Consider the following 23,570-nt stretch of genomic DNA (forward strand, 5'->3'; position numbering starts at 1 on the left):
AGACTATATCAACTTAAATCAGTATCAGACTACATAAAAGGATACTGGAGTCAGAAGATCTGGGTTGGAGTCTTATCCTTCTGTTTTGTTTTGCTTTATTCTTCAGTGCTGGGATTGTACTCAGGGCCTTATACATACTAGGCAAGTTGCTCTACTGCTAAACTACATTCCCTGTTCATTTTTCTTTTTCTTTGTTGCCAGTCCTGGGGCTCGAACTCAGGGCCCGAGCACTGTCCTTGAGCTTTCTCAAGGCTTGAGCCACAGTGCCATTTCTGGCCTTTTCTATTTATATGGTACTGAGGAATCAAGCCTGGGTCTTTGTGCATGGTAGGCAAGCACTCTACCACTAGGCCAAACTCCCGGGCCCTCTTCACTTTTCTTTGTGGGGGAATACAAACTCAGGGCTACCTGCTTGCTAGACCTTTTTGCTTTCACTATTTAATTTTAAGTAATAGGATCTTGATAATCTGCCCTGTGCCCCTTATTTAGGAGCAACTATTTATGGTCAACTTTGTATTTACCCTAGTATCTGATTATTTCACAGGCCAGTTCAGGGGTTGTTTTTGAAGAATCTTAAAAGCTAGAAAATAATTTACATTTTAAACCAGTGTTAGAAACTAGAGTCCAGAAGCCAACCTGAGTATGTGCTGTGCTGTATGTGTGTGTGTGTGTGTGTGTGTGCGCGCTGCGTGTTTGTCAGTACTGGCATTTTAACTCAGTGTCTCATACACACTTGCTTATCTCCGCTCCCCTCAAGTCTGGCACTCAAGCACTTGCATCATACTCTGGCTTTTTGCTGGTTAACTGGAGACACAGTGTCATGGACTTTTCTGTTGGACTGGGCTTTGAACCTCAATCCTGAGATTCAACCTCCTGAGTAGAGAGGATTTTTGAGTATTAACATTAGAGGACAAGAAGAGTATGTATGCCAGGTTGGCTTAAGGACCACCAGTATCTAACCTGCTTTTAAACTTGGTCTTCACAAAACTAAAAGTGTACTAAGCACATATTGTATGTTAAAGTTGGCATTTATCACTGCATTAGGTATAGTTCATGTGTGGGTTTTTGTCTTTGATAATAGATATGATTTGAAGACTTCTAAGCCTGATTTTTTTTCACTCATTCTAATTAATCTTGTATGCTGTCTTTCACTGAGGTGTCATACTCTCATCTCCATTTTGAGTATCACACATCCATGCATGCATATGTCCAGCAGAACCCTGCTGTCATGCTGGGAAGGCCACCTGAGACCAGATTTTCATACAAATAATGCCAAGTCTCCTAAGCAAACCTATACAGATAGGGCAGAGCCAGTGTTTCCAGAGCTGCCTTTACTTGAACAGGATTTGGAATGTAACAGCAACAAGCCAAACAGAAGAAAGACACCAGAGAGAAGCAAAGCATTCCTGGTTTCCAAGAATCACCAGAATCCCTAGTTGATAATGTCCCAACTTTGCTCTGTGTATTAACAGTCTGATTTATTCTCAAAATGCCTGTAAGTGAAGAGTAATTCAATTCACAAGTGTGTCTAAAAAAATTAACTAACTGAAAATGGAGTAGTAATAATATAGTTAAGATATCATTGTTAAATACTTGGTTTTGAAGGAATCATCTCTAATGAATTTTTGGTTTGGGGGATTATTTTAGATCATAATGTTGGAGATGGAGCCCTGAATCCAGAAGAGACAAGTGTGCTTTCAGAAGAATTTAAATGGGCATCCAGAACTGAAAATGCAAAACTAAGTGGAAGAGAAAGAGAAGTGGACAGTTTCCCAAGCAAACTAAGAACAAAACCACATTCTCAGTTTTGGGAAGATGTCCCAGAATTACCTGCAGGTTATAGCTCTGTAGCACCCCCTAGTGGACAATTGAGCAATATGGATAAAAGAGATGAAAATCATTTTATACATTCTCACAGTGGAACATCTCCCCAAATTCAGCCAGTAGGAACTGTGGGACAACTTCATGGTATCACACCTGTAAAACTGTGTCGCAAAGAATTACGTCAGATTTCTGCCGTGGAACTCTCATTGCGACGTTCCAATCTTGGAGTGGGAGTTGGATCAATGGCTGCTGATTCCATTGAAGTATCTAGGAAACCAAATGATTTAAAAATGTAAGGCATTTAATAGAACTTTTAATCCAGTGAATAAACAAAGATTTATTTTCCCAAATTGTTAAAAGTTAAAACTTTAGCTCACTAGGGTCCAAGAAAAGAGTAAGGATTGAATTTCTCATCTTTTTGTATGTTTATGGACATAGATACCTGCTGTAGTGTATTTTTGGAACTCCAACTTGTATTTCCATAACCAATCAATTTTATCCAAATATTTGATAACATTTAAATATTTCCACTTAAAAGATGTATGTTTAAATTTTCAGACATATTTGAAGAATATTTGAAGAAATGGACTAAACAATCCTTCAAATGTATATTATTGTAGCATTATGTCATAGCATATTATAATGTACAGTGCCTATTATTGTTATTCTAAAACACAAGTGTATTGCTATTTTTAGAAGATCCAACTAAGTATTTAATGTGTGTTAGAGTCACCAGCGCATATGTTTTCGCTGGAATTGTTTTATATTGTTAGTTTGCTAATAGAATGAATGTTTTCTTCTTTTTTGTTCCAGTCCTGGCACTGTCCTTAGACACTTTTTGCCCAAGGCTAGCACTCTGCCACTTGAGCCACAGCGCCACTTCTGGCTTTTTCTGTGTATGTGGTTCCAGGGAGTCAAATCCATGGCTGTGTGCATTCTAGGTGAGCACTAGGTCACACTTCTGGCCCTAAAATAGTGTTTCTGTACTATGCATTCAGAATTGGAAAGTACTGGATGTTGTTCCATGGATCTGGGTAGCAGTAACAGATTAACAGCAAAGCAATCTAACATGACAAGGAAAAGAACACTGCTGTGAGCAGCCAGGACACATGGAGTGTCTGTAAAGCTTGAAGTCTAGCCAAGGCATCTTTAGCCAACATACTTAAGTATGACAGCCTGCCTCATCAAGCTTTTTTGCAGGCCAAACTACTTTGGGGCTGTGAATATGTAAATGAAAGTTTTTCTAAAATTGCCCTTCAAGTTTTTCTTTTGTCAAAATTTTACATAATATTTAGAATTGAACAATTTGACCACCAGTTCTTTCCTTCCATCTTTTCTTATCACAGGCAACATTACATTATAAACACCTGAGGTATTATTTTGTTACATTCTAATACTTTACCAGACCTTGACTTGTAAACCAAAGTTGAGTTTCTTGGACTAGTTAATATTGGAATGGAGACAAACCACCTTGACTTACTGATGCTACTCAATAAGAGCCACCATTTGCTTCCTTGCTGAGTCCATTCTTGCTGACACAGCAGCAGACACTGTTTTGTTCTTTCTTCTGTTAGTGTTTGTTTGACCATCCTTCCCAAGACCTAAACTGTTTCTTTGCATTAGGACCACAAAGACCTCTATTCTTTTTCTCCTTGCTAGTCTTAAAGACTAGAGTTCTTTGACGTATTGCTAAAGAAACAGTTTTTAGAGAAACAAACTTCTAAATTGATAGTTATTTTTTATCTCTTAAGCATGGTGCTAAAATAAAATCATAGGTTAGATTTTTTTAACTTACCTGGGAACTGACAGTTTATAACATTAGCCTAATGAGAAATGCCTCTCCTAAGTTTCAAACGACTAATTTACAAACTAACCTATAACTGTTATTTTATCTAAAGCCATTTTCTGGTTTACAGGTAGTTATCCTTTTTTGTCTTTCACTTACATATCAGTCTTATAGCAAAAGCCAATGCCTTCAATAAGACATTTATTAGTAAAATGCCTTTATCCATGAAAGTTGTAATCATAAATTTCTTATGAGTACATAATGTGCTATTAACGATGAATAATTCATATGAGAATGTATTCTGATACTAGAACTCTGATGCTCAAGAAATAAAATTAATTTCTCACTAACAAAGCAAAAGCTCTATCAAATTACAGTGATTTGATTTGATGATGCAAAAGTGTATTGACCACTGGTAACAAAGTTGTGAAAATTTCCCCCTGCAGTATACCTTTATTATGCTATTGTAGATTTCATGCACATACTCAGAACAAATAATGCAAATAATATCCTAAGTAATATATTCTAGAAGTTAACTTCTGGTTATTCTATATTAGTCAATACTCTTATAAAGGAAACAAAAAATAAGGCACCTCTTTTAGGCCAAATAAAATTATTTTAAATACATAATAATAATAAAAAATTTTACTCTTATGATTTTCAATTTTTATTATCCTTAAGTAGTTGTATAAAGGGGTTTCCATTCAACATTTTTACTTTATCACATGCTTCCTTTAGTCTAGATGTTTTGTCATTATATGTGTTTTATTACATACACTTTGGGGGGGGTCATTAATTTTCTTTTATTCTCCACCTGTACTAGAATATTTGTAAGGAAAACTGTCTCCTCTAAAATAACTAGTTTTTTTTGCTAATTCCAGAGTTATATTGAACAGAGTGGAAATTTTCTACATATGAGAATTGTGGATAATAAAAACATTAATGAAAGGGTGTGTATGTGTCTGTCTGTGCTGCAGTGCTGGAGCTAAGTCCTGAGTTTGGCTTGCTAGGTAAACACTCACTGAGATACAATGTTTTCTCGTTAATTTATTATTGGCCCCTCATCTCTTCACATCTTCATGAACCTTGGGGTTCAAGGAGTTAGCAAAAATACATAGGATCTTCAGTTAATTATATTCAGTTAATATAATCCTAAAATGGATTATAATGTGAAATATTTAGTAGGGGTTCAGTTCTATGGTCACAAAATTTCAAACATTCAATGGAAACTGGACACATTTGACTTTAAAACACTAGTGTGCCAATATCTGTTTTTTTGTTGGTTGTGGGAATTGAACTCTGGGCCTGGGTGCTGTCCCTGAGCTTTCAGCTCAAGGCTACCACCCTACCCCTTGAGACACAGCACCACTTTCAGTTTTCTGATGGTTAATTGGAGATAAAAGTCTCATGGACTTTAGTGTACAGGATGGCTTTGAACCATGATCTTCGGATCTCAGCTTCCTGTCCTTAGTAGCTAGGATTACAGGCGTGAGCCACTGTGCCCGGCTAGGTGTGCCAATATCTAAAGGTTCAAGTAGAAAATTTATTCTACCCTCAACTTTACTAGAAATAAAAACATGTATTGTGTGTATTTTACACCTAAAGTTATGCTAGTTCATAGCTACCTCCATTAATAGTGATGGCATACTTAAATGTGAGATGGCATGCTTAAATGCTGCAATAAATACCTTCAGTGCATTTGGTGTGTGCTCTATTGGGTGGTAGTTTGCCAAGGGGAGGGTTGGGAGGCTCTTCCTACAGAGAGAGGGTATGTTCATATTGTCATGCCACTGCATTGCTTACACTCTTTGCTCTTGATGTGCACTTCATACCTGCGCACCAAGAACAAACTGTTAGCTGATCATTACACCTGTTCACACGGGACCCACCATTGTCCCAGAATGCATGAAATTATAAACAGAAATCTCATATTTAGGAGGCTGAGATCTGAGAATCTCAATTCAAAGACAGTACACACAGATAAATCCTTATAAGACTTATTTCTAGCAAAAAAGCTGGGAGTGGAGCAAAAGCACAAGGCCCTGAGTTCAAGTACCAGTATTCCACCCACTCCAAAAAAAATTCAGAAAACCCTTATTTTGAGTATTTTATATAGTTCTCATTTGTCCTTTTTTTTTTTTTCCAGTCATCGGGTTTGAACTCAGAGCCTGGGCACTCCCCCTTAGCAATTTTGCCTAAAACTATAGCACGACCACTTTGAGCCACAGTACCACTTCCAGTTTCCTGGTGGTTAATTGGAGATGTGAATTGGAAGGACTCAAACTTTAATAAGGCACATTAAACAATATTTTCCTCAACCTCCAAACAGCTTCAAAGAGAAAAGCCGCAAGTCCCTATGTACTTTAAAACTAGGTATTTGAACTCAGGTCCTGAGCACTGTCTTGGGCTTTCTCAAGTCTACAGCTCTACCACTTGTGCCATAGCACCACTTCCAGCTTTTTCTATGTATGTGGTACGGAGCAATCAAACCCCAGTCTTCATGTATGCTAGGCAAGCACTCTACCATTAGACCAAACTCCACCACTAGGCCAAACTCCCAGCACCAGAAAGTATTTTAATTGTTTGGCAATCTGTTGTTTTACCTAATAAACTCATGAAAGCAACTGTTAAGTTATAGAGCTTGATCTTAGGGCCTCGGTGCTGTCTCTGTGCCCTTCAAAACTAGTGCTCTACCACTTTGGTTAACTAGAGATAAAAAGTCTCACGGACTTTCTTGCCTGGGCTGGCTTTAAACCACAATCCTTGGATCCCAGCCTCCTGAGTAGCTAGGATTACAGGCATGAGCTACCAGCTCCTGGCATGAAAGTACTTTTAATACCACAGCATAATAGGTGTTAAAGATGAAATTGTAATAAGTAGATTTTTCCATACAGTTGGCTGTCAAAATGTGGTAAAATCTGGCACATATATATGAAAACACTTTTTTTAGGATTGGGAGCGTTTGTTCAAGGGTAGAGTGCCCATCTAGCAAGTGTGAGGCCCATGAGTTCAAACCTCAGTACCATAAAACATTTTTTTCCCTAAACATTCTCAGTGTTTTTAGCATATGATTTATGAAAAATAGAAATTCCAATAACATTCAATCTAAGTGCCAGTGGCTCATGCCTGTTAACCTAGCTACTATTCAGGAGGCTGAGGTTAGAGGATGGCCCTTCAAAGGGCTGAGTAGGAAATTCTGCGAGATTCTTATCTCCAAGTAGCCACCCAAAAAGCCATAAGCAGAGCTATGGCTCAAGTGACAGAGCTCCAGCAAAAAAGCTCTGGGACAGTGCACAGGCCATGAGTTCAAGCCCCAAGAGAGCCAAGAAAGAAAGAGAGAAGGAAGGAAGGAAAAAAGAGAGGGAGGGATGGAGGGAGGAAGGAAAGAGAGAGAAGGAAGAAAGAGAAAGGAAAGAACAAAAAGAAAAAAGAGGAAGAAAAGAAACAGTTTAGCTAGTTACTGGTGCCTATAATCATTGGAGCTACTCAGGAGGCTGAGAGCTGAGGATTGTGGAACCAGCTCAGGAAGAAAGGTCCATGAGACTCTTGCAGTTAACCACTAAAAGGCCAGAAGCAAGAGTCATGACTCAAATAGTAAAGCTCAAGCTTTGAGGTGAAAAGGTGAGAGTGCCTTGCAGTTGAGTTCAAGCCCCAGAACTGACATTTAAAAAAAATACGTAGCAGCAATATTGGGGAAGTTTCATATGAATTCTGTAATTGAAATACTTTAAATTGCCAAATACCTTTACAGGTATATGCATTATAACTATTGTTTGGTATATGAGTGAAATAAGTATTCATCGGTAATTTTTGGCCCCTAGTTTTTGGCTGCTAGTTCTTTCATTAGCAACCACCAAACAACTTCTTAAAACTCATAACGATGAGCCTGGTGAGGTGACTCATGCCTGTAATCCTAGCTCTTCAAAGTCAGCCCCAGCACTAAAGACCTTGAGACTCATCTCCAATAAACAATCAGAAAACCAGAAGCAGTGCTATGGCTCAAGGGGTAGGGCAGTAGCCTTGAGCTGAAGAGCTCAGGTACAGTGCTCAGGCCAGATTTCAAGTCCCACAACCCATCAAAAAGAACCACATACATAAAAAAAAAAACTGATAACGATGTTATTTGATGATCACAAAGGTATCTGGAACTATTTCTTCCCCAAAGAAAATGGTAAAACAATAATTAATTGGCATATAATATAGGTAAGATCAATATTCATTTGTATTTGCTACTCTTAACTTCAAGACATAGTATATTAGAATTAACTTTGACATTACCGTGCTAGCTTCTTCATAAATATTCAGAGAGAGTTCATTTTCATTCATTTGCAAGTATCTGCCAACATTAAGAAATAATTGTCTCTTTAGATCATACCACTCATATTCTGAACAGTCAAGTAATCAAGAATACTAAGTAAGAATAATAGAACCTATGCTCAGAAGTATTCTAGTGGATTGTGAACAAATAAATCAGGAAGAATACTTTCATACATTTCCCCAGTTACCGCCAGTGGTCATGAGGTTCTCTTAGTAAGATTTATTAGAAAATCCAGTTTCTCCCATGAGAGAGGAAGCTAAATAGATTTAAAGACCTGATTAAGTTTAATCAGCCAGATCACAGCAAACCCTGACCCTTCAGGACCAGGCCTAGTAAACCTGGGCCTTAGTTCTCACATGGATAGAATCTGTACTCCTTTCAAAGGGTAAGCAGTTCACTTACTGTCTGAAAACATCATAAAAATAGCATTTCTCCAAAAAAGATGGGAATATATACAAATATTTTATGTGCAGTCCTGCTTTATGGTTCCTGTCCTTTTATTTTTGCAGCTTTAGAGCTCAGGACTAAGCCTACTCGATGGAGAAACTGACGATCTAGTGATTACTATGGTGAGCCAGAGGCAGAGTGGGAGAACAGAGTGAATGTTTATGGCTTTGAATGTGTTTCTGGGCTTACACACAGGCAGATGAAGTTGCCTTTCCAGGGCTTTGCTGTATAGCTACTCATAAGAATCAAGTATTACAAATTGTTTCTGATTACAGAAATCACCCCAGCCATTCTGAATGGAAAATGAAAACAATGATTCATCTTGCAAACAAATGCTACTCTCATATGTACTGTTGCCTAGAATTTCTCCCAGGCCTAAGATCATATTCCAGTTTTTAAAATTTTAACTGAGATATAATTTACTAAATTTTTACCTTATTAAGGTGTACAATTAGTCTATTCTCCACACTAATCATACTAATACTAGAACATTTTCATCACCCTGAAAAGAAATTAGTATTTGGTCCCACTTTCCTCTTCTTCCAGCTCTGGCTGCCTTTAATCTGCTTTCTGTCTCTGGATTTTCTTAATCTTCACATTTCATATAAATAATATTTAATAGGTAACCTCTGGAAGATAATTTTTTTGGCAGTACTGAGGACTGAACTCCAGGCCTCACTTAAATCACTTAACAAGTACTCAACTACTTGAGCCATGTCTCTAGTCCCTTTGCTTTTAGTTTGGTTTTGGGGACAGGATTTTTCTCTTCTGCTCTTGCTGACCTTGGACTTTGATTTTCCTATTTCAGTCTTCTGAGTAGCTGGGATTACAGATGTGAACTATCATGCCTGGCTTGTCTTGCTTCTTCATTCAGCATGATTTCAAAGTTTGTCCTTAAATCATGTAACCTATTTCATTTCTGCTATTGGCTAATGTTCATTGTATATGCCACACTATGATTTCATAAAAATTTGGATTATTTCCAACTTGGGGTTTTTATGAATAACCATGCTAAAACATGTTATGGGTTTCTATAAAAATTTATATACAAATTAGTGTGAACATATGTTTTCAGATCTCTTGGTTATATAACTGAGAATAAGACTGCTAGGTCATATGGTACTTCTATGTTTAACTTTTGCAGCTACTGCCAAACATTTTCACTGTAGCTGCGCCATTTGACACTTCCAATGGCAGTGTATGAAAGTTCTAGTTGTTTTCACATGCTGTCAACACTTGCTGTCTTTATTTTCTTTAATTACAGTTATAGCTACCCGAGAGCATCTTGTAGTAACAACTAATGGCAGTATCTTTTCATGTGCTTTCTGTATTTTTGGAGAAACTTTTTTTGTGGGGTGGGGGGTAGCACTGATCATGGGACTTGAACTGTGGGCCTGAGTGCCCTCTCTGAGCTCTTCAGTTCAAGGTTAATGCTCTACAACGTTGAGCCAGAGGGTCACTTCTGGTTTTCTGGTGGTTAACTGGAGATAAGAGACTCACCGTCTTCCATGCCTAGGACAGCTTTGAACCACGATCCTCAGATCTCAGTCTTCTGAGTAGCTAGGATTACTGGCATAAGCCACTTGCACCTGGCTTGGCGTAAAATTTCTTTCAAATCCTATGCCTACTTCAAATCAGTAATCAAGATTGTAAAAGAGTTCTGTATTCTAGATTCAGATGTTTCTTTAGATAATAGGATTGGCAAATTATTTTCTCCCTTTCTCTGGGTTTCACTTTATTGTTTTTGGCATTACTAGAATTTGGACCCTATACTTGCTAGGCAGACACTCTATTACTTGAGCCACACTTCCAGCATGTTTTTCTTTGCAGATAGTATCTCACATTTTTATCCAGGCTGGCTTTGGAGCGTGATACTCCTACCTTTTCTTCTCTATAGCTAGGAATACATGCATCTACCACCATGGCTGGTCTTGTGTTTTTTTCATTGTGCGTGATTTTTTTTTCTTGTTGAGACAAGGTAGAATTACGTAGCAGAAGCTGGAATCCAATTCATAATCCTCCTGCCTCTGCCTCCTAAGTACTGGGATTACAAGCATGTGCCACTATGCCTCAAAAGAGCTACTAGGAAGGACTAATGGTATACTAGGCTAGGCTTGAGGCCTAGTACAACCCCTAGTACAACTGCATACTAATTGGAATTTCATTTTGAATTGAATCTGTACATCAGTTTTGATAGCATTACCATCCCAACAATATTAAGTTTCCATACTATGAACATTCTTTTAACTACATGTTAGTATTCAGTATATTTATTTTACTTTTAGGGGGGTAAATTTATCCATAAATGTTTTCTTCATATTATTGTAAGTGAATTATTTTTTAAATTTCACTTTTGCATTCATTTTAACATAGAAATATAACTGATTTTAGTTTATTGATTCAAGTTTAATTTTAAATCGAGTATTTTAGATGGATTACTTTCGTATTTTTAAAATTTTTTCTTTGGGGCCAGGAGTGTGACCTACTGGTAGACTGCCTATCTAACATGCACAAAGCCCTGTGTTTGATTCCTGGGTACCATATACACAGAAAAAGCTGGAAATGGCACCATGGCTCAAGTGGTAGATTGCTAGCCTTGAGAAAGCCCAAGAGCAGTGCCCAGGCCCTGAGTTCAAGCCCCAGGCCTGGCAAAAAAATAGTTATAGAAAACTTTTTTTTTTCTTTGGAGCTGCATGCAGTGGCTCATGCCTGTAATCCTAGCTAATCCTCTCAGGAGGCTGAGAATCATGATTCAAAGCCAGCTTGGGCACTAAAATCCACTAAAGTCCCTGAGACTTTATCTTCAATTAACCACTAGAAAACAGGAAGTGGTGCTGTTGTCTCCAGGAGTAGCCTTTAGCTGAAGAACTCAGGGACAACACTGAGGCCCAGAGTTCAAGCCCCACAACGGCTAGGCAAGCCCCTAACTACTTAAGCCACACTTTTGACCCAATCAGTTTACTTTTAGTGGATAGTAAATTTAAGTTTGAAAGTCAAGGAACATATTTAGTGCTTACTACCACAAACCAATGTGATGAGCTGGAAATCCAACTTTTTTGCTTAGTACAATTTTAGCTGGTTATTTGCAGACTAAGACATTTCACCTGATTTATGTAACTGTAACCTCTTTGTACATCACCTTTATAATAACAATAAATTTTTTTAAAGAATGATTTCAACTTTATTTCCAAATTAAGAGGGTTACTTGGTCCCATGGTTCCCATACATTTTTTTTCCTATCAAACTGAGACAGTGTCCTTAACATCTATGTCTTCTGGGCCAACTAAGCACTCTGTCTATTCTTCCATGTTACATATCTAAGAGACTAATATGGGAATGCTGACAAAATAAATTTAATCAGCCTTTTATGTGCTAGCAGTACGCTAAGTAATAGTAGGAAAAAGATAAGTAAAAGAAAGAACAACCAACATTTAGGACCCATGAGCAAGAAGCATGCAGCCTATTGAGTAATGAATCAGGTCAACAGACAGCTCATTTGAATTTGTTCACTTAGCACTATGGAATGCAAACAATAAACATGGTACTGTAACATACCAGTAAATAAAACAGACTAAGGTTATACCTTTACAAGACTCATAATAGCAAGGATAATATTAAAACATGATGGTAGAAGAATAGAGGAAGGACAGAGCTGTTTAGAGGTGAGGAAAGCTTTCCCTTCTGGTGTCTTTTTCTTTTAATATGGTTGCCTAAAGTCAGGACCTTGTTTGATCAGCTTGTTTGGCTGGCATTCTACCACTTTAGCCCCACCTCCAGACCAACTTTTTTGCTAGTTAATTAGAGACAGGAGTCTTGGATTTTTCTTCCCTAGCTGGATTCAAATTGTAATCCCTCAGATTTCAGCCTCCTATTAGCTAAGATTACAGGTGTGAGCCACTGGAGTTCAACTTCTCCATGTGTCCTAATGGAGAAGTTGACTTTTGGAAGGTCTATGAGTAAGAGCTGCAGTATTTTAGGCCAGAAGAACCCACCATAAAGCCTAGGGATTGAGAAACAAAAATCACATGCTCAGGGAAATGCATATTGTTTACCAAAAGTTCCAGCATGTTGGATCTCTGCTGAATGACTGACTGGATTCTTGCTGGATATGAAGGGTCCTGGAGGTGAGACTTGCCAGTGTGGCTGCTGTGGAGAACCTGCTGCATCAGTAACTGGATAGTTTTCCTTCTGCTTGCCCACATCTTGTTCTTCATGTTCTAATTCTTGTTCTGGATGATATAAGCCCTAGAAGAGAGTTGCAAACATACTGAGCACAACTAATTCTTTACAAAATTATAGGTACTATCTGTATATCTAAAAAAAAATTTTTGCCAGTCTTGGGCTTGAGCTCAGGGCCTATGCACTGTCCTTGGGCTTTCTCCAGGTCAGAGTTCTACCACTTGAGCCTCATCACCACTTCCAGCTTTTTTCTCTGTATGTGGTACCAAGGAATAGAACCCGGGTCTTCATGCAAGCTAGGCAGGCACTCTACCAATAGGCCAAACTCCTGGCCTAAAAGTTATTCTTTTTTTGTTAGCATTGAACACAAAGTGGCTCAGGGACAATGACCTGGCTCTGAGTTTAAGCCCCAAGACCAGAAAAAAAAAGCTAATCAGGTACTATTGGGATGGAAAGGGCCTGCCAGCTATTGGACTTCACTGTAAGAGATACGCGACAAACCATATTTCTTAATGGCTTCTTCTCTTGGAGTAGGTAGTTCTCCCCCGCTGACCCGTATTTGTCAGTTTTCCATTATGGTAACAAATAACTGAGGTAATCTACTTATAAAGAAAGAAGTTTCAGCTTAGCTCACAATTTTGTCAGGGCCAGTCTATGACTGGTCCATTGCTTTTGGAACTGTGGCAAGACAGCACATTATGATGAGAGTATATGACAAGAAAGTTGCCCACTTTATTGCCAGAAAGCATAAAAGAGGGAAAGGAGCGAGGGTCCCATTATCCCTATAGAAACACACCGCAATGACTAAAGACCTCTCACTAAGTCCCACCTCTTCCCAATAACATAGCCCTGGTGACCAAGTCTGTTACATAGAAATCTTAGGGAGATTTCAAACCATAGCATGCCCAAATGACAACACTCTCTCCTCCAAGAGAATCCTTCTGATCTGGTAGCATTCTAGAATCTGAATTTGGAAATGAAATTTAAGTGAGTTTTTCTCATAATTTAGTCTGTACAACTTCACTTAGTTTTGTTTTTCTGTCTGAGTGGGTCCTATCCTCAGCTCTGCCTGATGTCTAGAGGAACTCTTAAGTCAACTTCTCTAGGGAATGAAGCAGAGAATGAGGGTAGGAGGGGTCTAACTAAAAACCTTCCCATCCTAATTTCCAGCTTCAGCCTACCTCTGCTTTCAGGGGTCTGGTGGCTTGTTTCGGGGCCTTTCCAGGTTTTCACAATGTGAATAGGTTCACTTTGGGGGATTGTATTCTCTCAAAAGCTTAGGAATTAACTTTCTTAGCTTTGGTAAGTCAGTTCTTACTCATCGATCTGCATTTGACATTCCCAAGTTTTGTTGGCAGCCTTCTTTAGCAGGGAGCTGTTTACTTTGTCTTTATAAGTTTATATCTTATTATTATTCCTTCACTGTCATTTCAGTGAAGGGTGGAAAAAAAATGTGTGTTCATGTTGCAGGTGGGCTGGGCCAGCGAGGAGACCCAGGTGAGCGGAGGTGGCGCCAGGGCCTGGAATCGAGTCGCTGCCGAGCCCAGGCCTGTCTGTGAGGATCGGTGAGGGTGGACAGGCGCTTCACCATGGGTGGCTTTTTCTCAAGTATTTTTTCCAGTCTCTTTGGAACCTGGGAAATGAGAATTTTGATTTTGGGATTAGATGGTGCTGGAAAAACCACAATTTTATACCGATTACAGGTTGGAGAAGTCGTTACTACTATTCCTACTATGGGATTTAATGTAGAGACAGTAACATACAAAAACCTTAGGTTCCAAGTCTGGGACCTAGGAGGACAGACAAGTATTAGGCCATACTGGAGGTGTTATTATTCAAACACAGATGCCATCATTTACATGGTAGACAGCTGTGACAGTGACAGAATTGGCATTTCCAAGTCAGAATTAGTTGCCATGTTGGAGGAGGAAGAGTTGAGAAAAGCCATTTTAGTGGTGTTTGCAAATAAGCAGGACATGGAGCAGGCTATGAAACCCTCAGAGATGGCAAATTCTCTTGGGTTATATGCCTTGAAGGATCGGAAATGGCAGATATTCAAAACGTCAGCAACCAAAGGCACTGGCCTTGATGAGGCAATGGAATGGCTGGTTGAAACATTGAAAAGCAGGCAGTAATTCAATCACTCCAGCTCCTCTGAAACAGATGACATCGTGTCTTCCTGCAAACAGGTGTGCTTCATGTGACTACATGTGAAAACTGTGATTGATGGTATTATCTAGAACTGATATAGAACTGACTGTAACATCTATAATAGATATTAAAAAGCATACACACACACAAGTATTTGGTTGGAGAGATAACTCGGTCAAATCACCTGAAAGTTCAATGTAATGTAAAATATTTCTTCCTTGCTCTTCTGTGTTAAGGTATGCTATTTGTATGGAGTTCTTACTCAAATATAGTTCTATTAAAGAAGGCACTCTTCTCAGGGGGAAAGCCCTCTCACTTCTGAATAAATGGTTGCATCTTGTTTGTATAGACACTAACATATATTAATTGGGGTTTTTCCTCCCTTACAATAAATTAAGTCTTCCCAAAGATATGACTCAGTAGAGTAGGCTAGAAACATACCATGTACCATAGCCTTTGTTTGCTTATCTGGCCACATTTAAGCTTGCTCATTTAAAAGCTTCTGGTTATAGGCATGAATGTGATTTTGGTGGCCACCTTTACTGGCTGCTCTGTAATTGTCAATTCTAAGTACTTTATAGTCATCAAAAGAATTCTACATAGATTGACTTAATTGATTCATACAGCAACGCTGTGACGTAAGCAGGGTGTGTTATATAATAGTCCTTGAGTCCTCGTGGACTCAAGGTTTTTTTTTTTTTTTTTTTTTTTGCCAGTCCTGGGCTTGAGCTCAGGGCCTGAGCACTGTCCTTGGACTTTCTCAAGGCTAGAGCTCTACCACTTGAGCCTCAGCACCACTTCCGGCTTTTTTCTATGTATGTGGTACCGAGGAATCGAACCCGGGTCTTCATGCGTGCTAGGCAAGCACTTTAACCACTAGGCCAAACTCCCGGCCCGGACTCAAGGTTTTTATAGGTTGGCTTGCCGACAGATATAGGACTCAAAGTAAGACTTTTGGGTCTAAAGCTTGTCTCATAAATTATTCCTGAATATACCAACACTGACAATACACAGAACCTAAGTTAAAATTATGGTAGTCAGAGAACATTGAAAATAATGTCTATTTAAACTTACTTGGTTATAGTAATCTTACCTAATATGGTGGGGAAAAAAACAGTCCTGAATGGTTATATTTCATGGAATTCACAACATAATAAAGAAAAAAATAGCATTAAAGAAAATAAAAAATATTTTAAGAAACAGAAAAAAAAATGTGTTCAATGCATCCCGTTTATCCTTCTTACCACTGGATCTTAATATGTATAACTATAAATGCTTCTAAGTAGGAAAAGGTAAGTACAGTTATATATAAAAATTAGGTATAACAATAGGATATATAGACTTGGTGTGTGTAGTGGCTCCTTCCTGAAATCTCAGTTATTCAGGAGGTAGAAATCAGGATTACTGTAGTTTAAGACCAGTGTAGGCAAAAGTGAGTGAGACTCCACCTCAGTGAACTAGCTCATTAAAGCCGGGTACAATGGCTAAAATCTGTAATCCTAGGTACTCAGAAAGCAGAGATCTGAGGATGAAGGTTCAAAGCCAGCCCAGGCACTAAAGTCCGTGAGACTCTTTTTTTTTTCTTGCTGGAACTGGGGCTTGAACTCAGGGCCTGAGCTCTGTCCTTGGGCCTTTTCAAGGCTAGATCTCTACCACTTGAGCCATAGCACCACCATTTCCAACTTTTTTCTAAGTATGTGGTACTGAGGAATCAAACCTGGGTCTTCGTGCATGCTAGGCAAGCACTCTACCAGTAGGCCAGACTCCCAGCCCCTCTATGAGACTCTTATCTCCAATTAACCACAAGAAAACTGGAAGTGGTGCGGTAGCCTTGAACTGAAGAGCTCAGGGACAATGCCCAGGCCCAGAGTTCAAATCCCACAACCAAAAAAAAAAAGAAGAAAAGAAAAGAAATAGCTCATTGATGGTATGTGCCTATTATCCCAGCTACACAGACAGGCCATAGATAGGAGGATGGCATTCAGGCCAGTTAAAAAGCGTAAGACTTTACCTGAAAAAGGAAAAGCAGGAAGGGCTGGGATTTGAAATAAAATTTGACCTTTACTTCACATTTTAACATTATAATGAAAGTTAATTCTGGTCAGATTCAATGACTAAACATAAATAGGCACAATGAAACTACATAAATGAAAAGTACAGCAAAATGCCTATTATCATCTTGAAGTAAAAACCTTTTTATACTCCAAACTAGTTCATAACAAAAATGAAAAAATTATGTAATGTATGTTATAAGCAATGAGTAAATGTTGTTAAAGTATAAGGAACTCCTGTAAGCCAAGAAGGAAAGCAGTTACATAATCTGCTTAGAAAGAAAAATGGGTGAGAGGCATGGACAGACATTTCACAAAAATGGCCATTAATACTATGACTACCTGACACAGAAGAACTGGAGTTATGGTTAGATTATGAAGTATCTCCCAAAGGTTCAAGTGTTGAAGTGTGTGTGTATGTGTGCATGCCTGCCAGTAGAACTGGGACTTGAATTTAATGCTTCATGCTTTCAGCTTTTCTACCACTTAAGACATACCTCCATTTCTGGCTTTTTAAAAAACTGGTTAATCAGAGATAAAGAGTCTTATTGACTTACTTTCCTGCTTGAGCTGGCTTCAAACTATGATCCTTAGATCTGAGCCTGATGAATAACTACAATCATAAGCATGAGCCCCAGCCCTCAGGTGTAGGCTTAGTCTTTTATTATTTTTTGTTTGTGCCAGTCTTGGGGCTTAAACTCAGGGCCTAGGCAATGTTATTGAGTTGTTTTTTTTTTTTTCTCAAGGGTAGTGAGCCACAGCTCCACTTCTAGCTTTTGGGTATTAAATTGGAGATAAGAATCTCATAGAGGGGCTAGATGCATGGACTACTGCTAAAATGCTTGCATAACATGCACAAAGCCCTGGGTTCAACACCTCTGTACCACATATACAGTAAAAGCCAGAAGTAGCACTGTGGCTCAAGTGGTAGAGCGCTAGCCTTGAGAAAGACCAAGAATAGTGCCCAGGCTATGAGCTCAAGCCCCAGTGCTGGCAAAAAAACCCCCACAAAAATCATAAGAGGGGGGCTGGGAGTTTGGCCTAGTAGTTAAAGTGCTTGCCTAGCATGCACGAAGACCCGGTTCGATTCCTTGGTACCACATATATAGAAAAAGCCGGAAGTGGTGCTGAGGCTCAAGTGGTAGAGTTCTAGCCTTGAAAAAGTCCAAGGCTTAGTGCTCAGGCCCTGAGCTCAAGCCCAGGACTGGCAAAAAAAAAATCATAAGAGTTTCCTCTCTGGGGTGGCTTTGAACCATGATCTAATTCTCCTGAGTCACTAAGATTACAGGTGTGAGCCACCAGCACCTGGATTGAGGCTGTCTTAAAGCGTGTGAAGCTCATCATTGGATTGTGGAAAAAAGGCTGGTATGTAACTTAAATGGTAGAGCATCTGTCTATCAAGCTTGAGCCCCTGTGTTCAAGACCAGTTTTACCAGCCTTCCAAAATATACCCCCAAACAAAACCCAATAGTACCTAAATCTAACCTAGTTCTTCACTGTACTGGGAAATCTTTCAAATACATATAGTATACTATAGAAAATGTATTATCCTCATAACCACCTATGAAGGGAAATGCTATGCTTCAACCCCTGCAGTCTGACTTCAGAGCCTTCAAGCTATGTGTGTACCATGATACATTTTCCAAGCTAATGAAAATCTTTGCATTTTCAATATGTCAAGTTTTTAATTAATCTGTATTTGCTGTTAAGTTATGGAAAGCTTTTTTTGTCTGTTAGTCGTCTGTCACAGGGCATTGGTATATAGTTAAGACTTTGAACTCATTATCTTCTTTCCTTAGGTTCCCAGGTGCTAAGAATACAGACTCTGGTTTTGCTTAATTAGTGTTACAACTGCCTAGTCATTGCCTGCCCATGAGCTAGAGAAAAAAAAAGTGCACAAGCAGTTGAGTGGTCTCAGTATTAATTCAAGGCTACTCACTGTAGGTTTCCTTAGTAGTTTCTGGAAACCTTACTATGTTCCTTAATTGGCTCTCCTTCACTCAAGCTCACCTCAGGTTCTCTTTCCTCTCCCTCCCTAACTTTCAGTTAATGACTATGTTAACTGGCTAAAAAGTTATGACAAATAGACTTCAGAATGTTACAGCTCTAACTCTACAGAGGTTTACATATCGCTCACATAATTGGTTGTTCCAAGTCAGTGGGCAGCCCTACCTCATACAGAAACAGGCAACTTCTTTCTGTAGCTCTGTAACCACTCAGGGGCTTTTTAGTAATCTGCATAATCAAAACAGAGGCTTACATCCAGGGTCCAGCCTGCAGACAGGAAACACACATGAAATAGGCATGTGTATTGCTATAGGGAATGTCCTGGATTTGCAGTGGTAGCCACAGTAACTGCTCCTACTTGATCTGAAGAGAGGCTGTGTTCAGAGAAAGGGAAATAAAAACTGATGAATAACTAGCCATCTGCCAAAATATCCTCTTGTCCTACTTCATTGAGAAAATAAAAGCAAATATAACAGAACTATGCAGCTGAATGCCAGTGGATTACACCTGTAATTTTAGCTACTCAGGAGGCTGGGATCTGAGGATCATAGTTCAAAGCCAGACTGGGCAAGAAAGTCTGTGAGACTCATCTTGAATTTACCACCAGAAAACTGGAAGTGGCGCTGTGGCTCAAACTGGCAGAGCACTAACCTTGAGGAGCTTAGGGACAGTGCCCAAGCCCTAAGTTCAAGTCCCACAACCGACAAAAAAAAAAAAAAAAAACCAACAAAACTCTGCATTTACCGCGCGTGTGTGTGTGCGTGCGTGCATGCGTGCGTGTGTTTACTGGCACTGAGGCTTGACTTCTGGGCCTGAGCACTGTCCCTGAGTCTTTGGTGGTTAACTGGAAATAAGACTCTCATAGCCTTACTCGTGTGATCTGGTTTTGACCTGTGATTCTCAGATTTCAGCCTCCTGACCAGTAAGAATTACTGATGTGAGCCACCATGCCCTGCTAGTATTTATTTTAATTTGTCTGTTTGTTTATTTTTGTCAATTGTCGGGCTTGAAATCTGGCCCTGGCATTCTTCCTGAGCTCTTCAGCTCAAGGCTAGTGCTCTACCACTTTGAGCCACAGCACCACTTTCAGTTTTCTAGTGGTTGCTTGGTGATAAGAGTCTCACTGATGCTGGGTGCTGTGGTTCAAGCCTGTAATCCTAGCTATTCAGGAGGCTGAGAGCTGAGGATTGCGGTTCAAAGTCCGAGAGACTTATCTCCAATTAACCACTAGAAAACCAAAAGTGGTGCTGTGGTTCAAAGGGCAGGGCAGTAGCCTTGAGCTGAAGAGATCAGAGACAGAGCCCAGGCCCAGGGTAGGGTGGTAGCCTTGAGCTAAAGAACTCAGGGACAGTGCCCAGACTCAAGAGTCTCATAAACTTTGATGCTTCAGCTGGCTTTGGAACGAAATCTGATTTCAGCCTCCTCTGTAGCTAGGATTACAGGCATGAGCTACTGGTGCCCAGCTTGTGTTGGGAGCCGGAGTATGGAGTCAGACTGTCCCATCAATGAGTAAGATAACCACACAAAGAAATGAGCTGTCATGTATGATGCCATGCTTATGAATTTTGAGCTATGCCATCAGTATTGTGAACTTCCTGACTTTATTGATTTATTGCTTTATCTTTCTATTGAGACTTGATTACCATTTGGTACAAATATATTATTGCTTTATCACCTTCTGCTTAATTGATCTCAGACTTGATTACCATTTGGTGCTAATGTAACCCCTGATAGTTTCTTGGTGTTAACAGAGTACATAAGATTAGAACTAGAAATAAACAGCACTACAGTCTTAAGCTCACAGCCTTAGGCTGCAGTCTTGGGCTGCTGACGAGCTGTAGACCTCCCGACCCCATCTGTTTGTTTCTTGTCTTCTTTTCCAAGTCTTCACCCCTTAAATCAGGAATCCCAGTTCGCTGCTTGCTGGCCCCAGCAGGCTTGGATTTACTTTAATGCATTCCATATATGTAGGTACTGAAAGGACAGGATCTCTAGGTAATTACTAATCGAAGTGGAAGTTCCTAAGCTTTTAATTAGAACATGACTAAATAACTTCACCTCATCCCAAGTGCAATCATACCTTTTCCTTGCACTTTACGATCTGTCTAGTTTAGGTTAGTGTTGATAATATTCCTTCTGCCTAGCTTTTCTGAAACCTCAATCTACCCTGCTTTTATGATTCTGCATCACTTCCTCCCTTTCCTGACTGTCCCCTCCACCCCTACTATGTTAGTTTCTCTCATTTAGTTAGATCAGAGCTTCATAAACTTTGATGTGGTACAAACCTCTTGGGGTTCTTGTTGAATTATGCTGATTTAGCACATCTGGTTTGGGTCCTGGGAGTTTTGAACAAGTTCCTCTGGTGATAGCAATGTGGCTGGGTTATGGACTACATTTTGTATAGCAAAAATGCGGTCGAACCCGGGTCTTCGTGCATGCTTGGCAAGCGCTCTCTCTCTCTCTCTCTCTCTCTCTCTCTCTCTCTCTCTCTCTCTCTCTCTCTCTCTCTCTCTCTCTTTCTCAAAAAAAAATTAGTCGTGGCCAGGACTTTGGCCTCGTGCTGGAGTGCTTGTCTAGCATGCACAAAGACCCAGATTTGATTCCTTGGCACCAAAACATAGAAAAATGCCAGACATGGTGCTGTGGCATAAATGGTAGAGCTCCAGCCTTAAGAAAGTTCAAGGACAGTACTCAGACCCTGAGTTCAATCTCCAGGGCTGGCAAAAAAATATTGTCAGGGTGATGTATAGAGGGGTTACAGTTACATTCTAGGTAGCAGGTACATTACTTCTTTGAGATTAATACCCCTTCCTATGCTTTTCTTCCAGTTCCTCTCCCCTCACCCTCCGACCCCTTCCAAGTCATCTTGTTTTACTCTTTTTTACTTGATAAAGGACCTCAATATTTAGCTACCGGCCTTAAACCTGCATCCTCCACACAGCCTTCTGTGTGGGAATCTGATACTGTCATTATGTATTATCTGACCTAAGTAGGGCCACCTTTAATTACTGCATCTCTTTACAGAGAGATCGGTAGTTACAAAGAAAAAATCTTTCCTCTTTTTCCCCCTCCAAACTTTTAAGTCAAAATAACTCAGAAGATTGAATTAAATACACATTCACCTGCCTGGCATCTGGGACATTGCCCTTTGTCTTTAACATTTCTCAACATACTGTAAGAGTACTGTACTTTCTAGAACATAGTTTTCGTTGGCTTTCATGCATGTTTCCTTGCATTAAAGAACCCTCTCCAACCTTCTTCAAGGCCAATTCCTAACATCCTCTATGGATCCTCTATGCTGCCTTTCTTTCCTGATACTCCCCACCCCCATTCCAGACAGATGTGAAGAGTGTTTTGACCCTCAAGTACTCTTTGTATTGTTCATATGATGCCTAACAGGGTTTGTCTCCTAACTTTTTTTTGATGTTTTGAATTTTTTATTAAAGAATTTGTTAACATTGATTTTTACATCATATTTCAAATGACATGTTTAACAAACAAGTGTTCAAGAAGGGAATCTCTATATACAATCACTGGCACTTAGTTTTTAGAACTTAATCAAAATTAGGCTAAGGGTTTGTATGCCATAGAAACATATGAATTTATAAAATAAAACATTATGTCTATAGAGTCATAGGTTTTTATGTCTATATACTTATGTTTATAGTTCCATTACCATGTCCATAGTATTGGGTATGCAAATATTGAGTCCTCGCTCTTGTACTTTTGGATCTAACAGCCACATATTAAGGATACCATGTGCCTTTTGATCCTTAGTTCTTGACTTGTGTCACTCAACATGATTTACTCTAGATTCATCTACTTCCCTGTGAATGCCATTATTTTATCTTGTCTGTTGGCTATGTAGAATTCCATTGTGTATACATACCACATTTTCTGTATCCATTCATTTGCAGTAGGGCATCTGGACTGTTTCCATCACCTGGCTATCGTGTCTCCTCATTTTTTATCACCGTCTTATTCCTTACTCTCTGCGACCAAAGATAATGTCCTCAACTCTCCTCTGCAGCCCTAAGAGCATCCTACCCAGGGGCACGAGGAAATCTAATGTGTGTCAGAGTGACAGAGACAATCATGTCACAGTGGAATCAGAACTGGAGCCAATTCCAGCTCTGGGTTCCAACTCTGCCAAAAGTTGTCCTTGCCTATGAGGTTTGGGGAAAGAGTGGGTCAGTGAAAGTTGGCTTTCGTGACTGCACCAGTCTTACCTGATTGACTGGGAACCAACTGGAAAGCTTGGGGTAACTCTGCAGAGAAGGAGCGCAGGTCTTCCTCAGTTGGAGCATCCCTGTCCTCTCCAAGGGAGCTCATCCCCGAGTCTGGGGACCCAGGCTGCTGCAGTCTCACGATCCCGTTCCGCTCCCCGGCCTTCTAAGTGGCAGGTGCTGGCGTGGAGCAGCGCGGGGTGGTTTTGCGGGCCCCGTTCTCCTCTGTGGAAGAACCCCATCTCCCCAGTGACCCCCCAAGCCCGTCTCGCAGCTGCCGACATGGAACATTTGGACCCTGCCCGGCCCCCGTAGCTCCCCTTCTCCGGCAGGTGGTTCTGGTCCTCTCCCTCCGCCGCGTCCCCCACATCCCTCCCGGGTCGGGCGCTCACGTCACCCGCGGACCTCTCCTCAGCGCCGGCGTCAAAACCCACCGGGAAAATAAACAAACGTCTCGGCGCGCGCGCGCACGCGGCGGCGGCGGCGGCTCCAGGCCCCGCCCCCGGCCCCGCCCCCTCCCTCCCTCGCCGCCGCCGCCGCCCCCGCCCCCGCCGGCCTCCCGCCCACCGCTCGCTCCCCGC

General features: G+C 40.2%; 1 protein-coding gene, 1 long non-coding RNA gene and 1 pseudogene across 3 annotated transcripts in view; 2 read left to right on the plus strand and 1 right to left on the minus strand.

Annotated features, from left to right (window-relative positions):
• Kif27 (kinesin family member 27) overlaps window positions 1-4,518 on the plus strand; it is a 115,084-nt gene extending 110,566 nt beyond the window's left edge. The window contains exon 18 of the mRNA XM_090329471.1: window positions 1,648-4,518. Within this exon, the coding sequence (XP_090185597.1) occupies window positions 1,648-2,120 (473 nt within the window). The 3' untranslated portion in view covers window positions 2,121-4,518. The remainder of the gene's footprint in view (window positions 1-1,647) is intronic.
• Window positions 1,317-23,338, minus strand: LOC150064783 (uncharacterized). Of its 2 annotated transcripts, XR_016534831.1 has the most exons (6): window positions 22,993-23,338; window positions 12,428-12,620; window positions 7,889-7,946; window positions 5,299-5,442; window positions 1,978-2,091; window positions 1,317-1,493 (listed from the first exon to the last, which is right to left on the minus strand). It is a non-coding gene; the product is annotated as an uncharacterized LOC150064783 (long non-coding RNA). The 2 variants fall into 2 exon arrangements; XR_016534830.1 differs by lacking the exon at window positions 5,299-5,442.
• On the plus strand, window positions 14,039-14,773 carry LOC150064784 (ADP-ribosylation factor-like protein 1 pseudogene; annotated as a pseudogene).
• Window positions 23,339-23,570: the final 232 nt, after the last annotated feature.

This window comes from Megascapheus bottae, chromosome 3 (genome assembly GCF_031878675.1).
Source record: "Megascapheus bottae isolate mThoBot1 chromosome 3, mThoBot2.hap1, whole genome shotgun sequence".
Classification (NCBI taxonomy): Eukaryota; Metazoa; Chordata; class Mammalia; order Rodentia; family Geomyidae; genus Megascapheus; species Megascapheus bottae.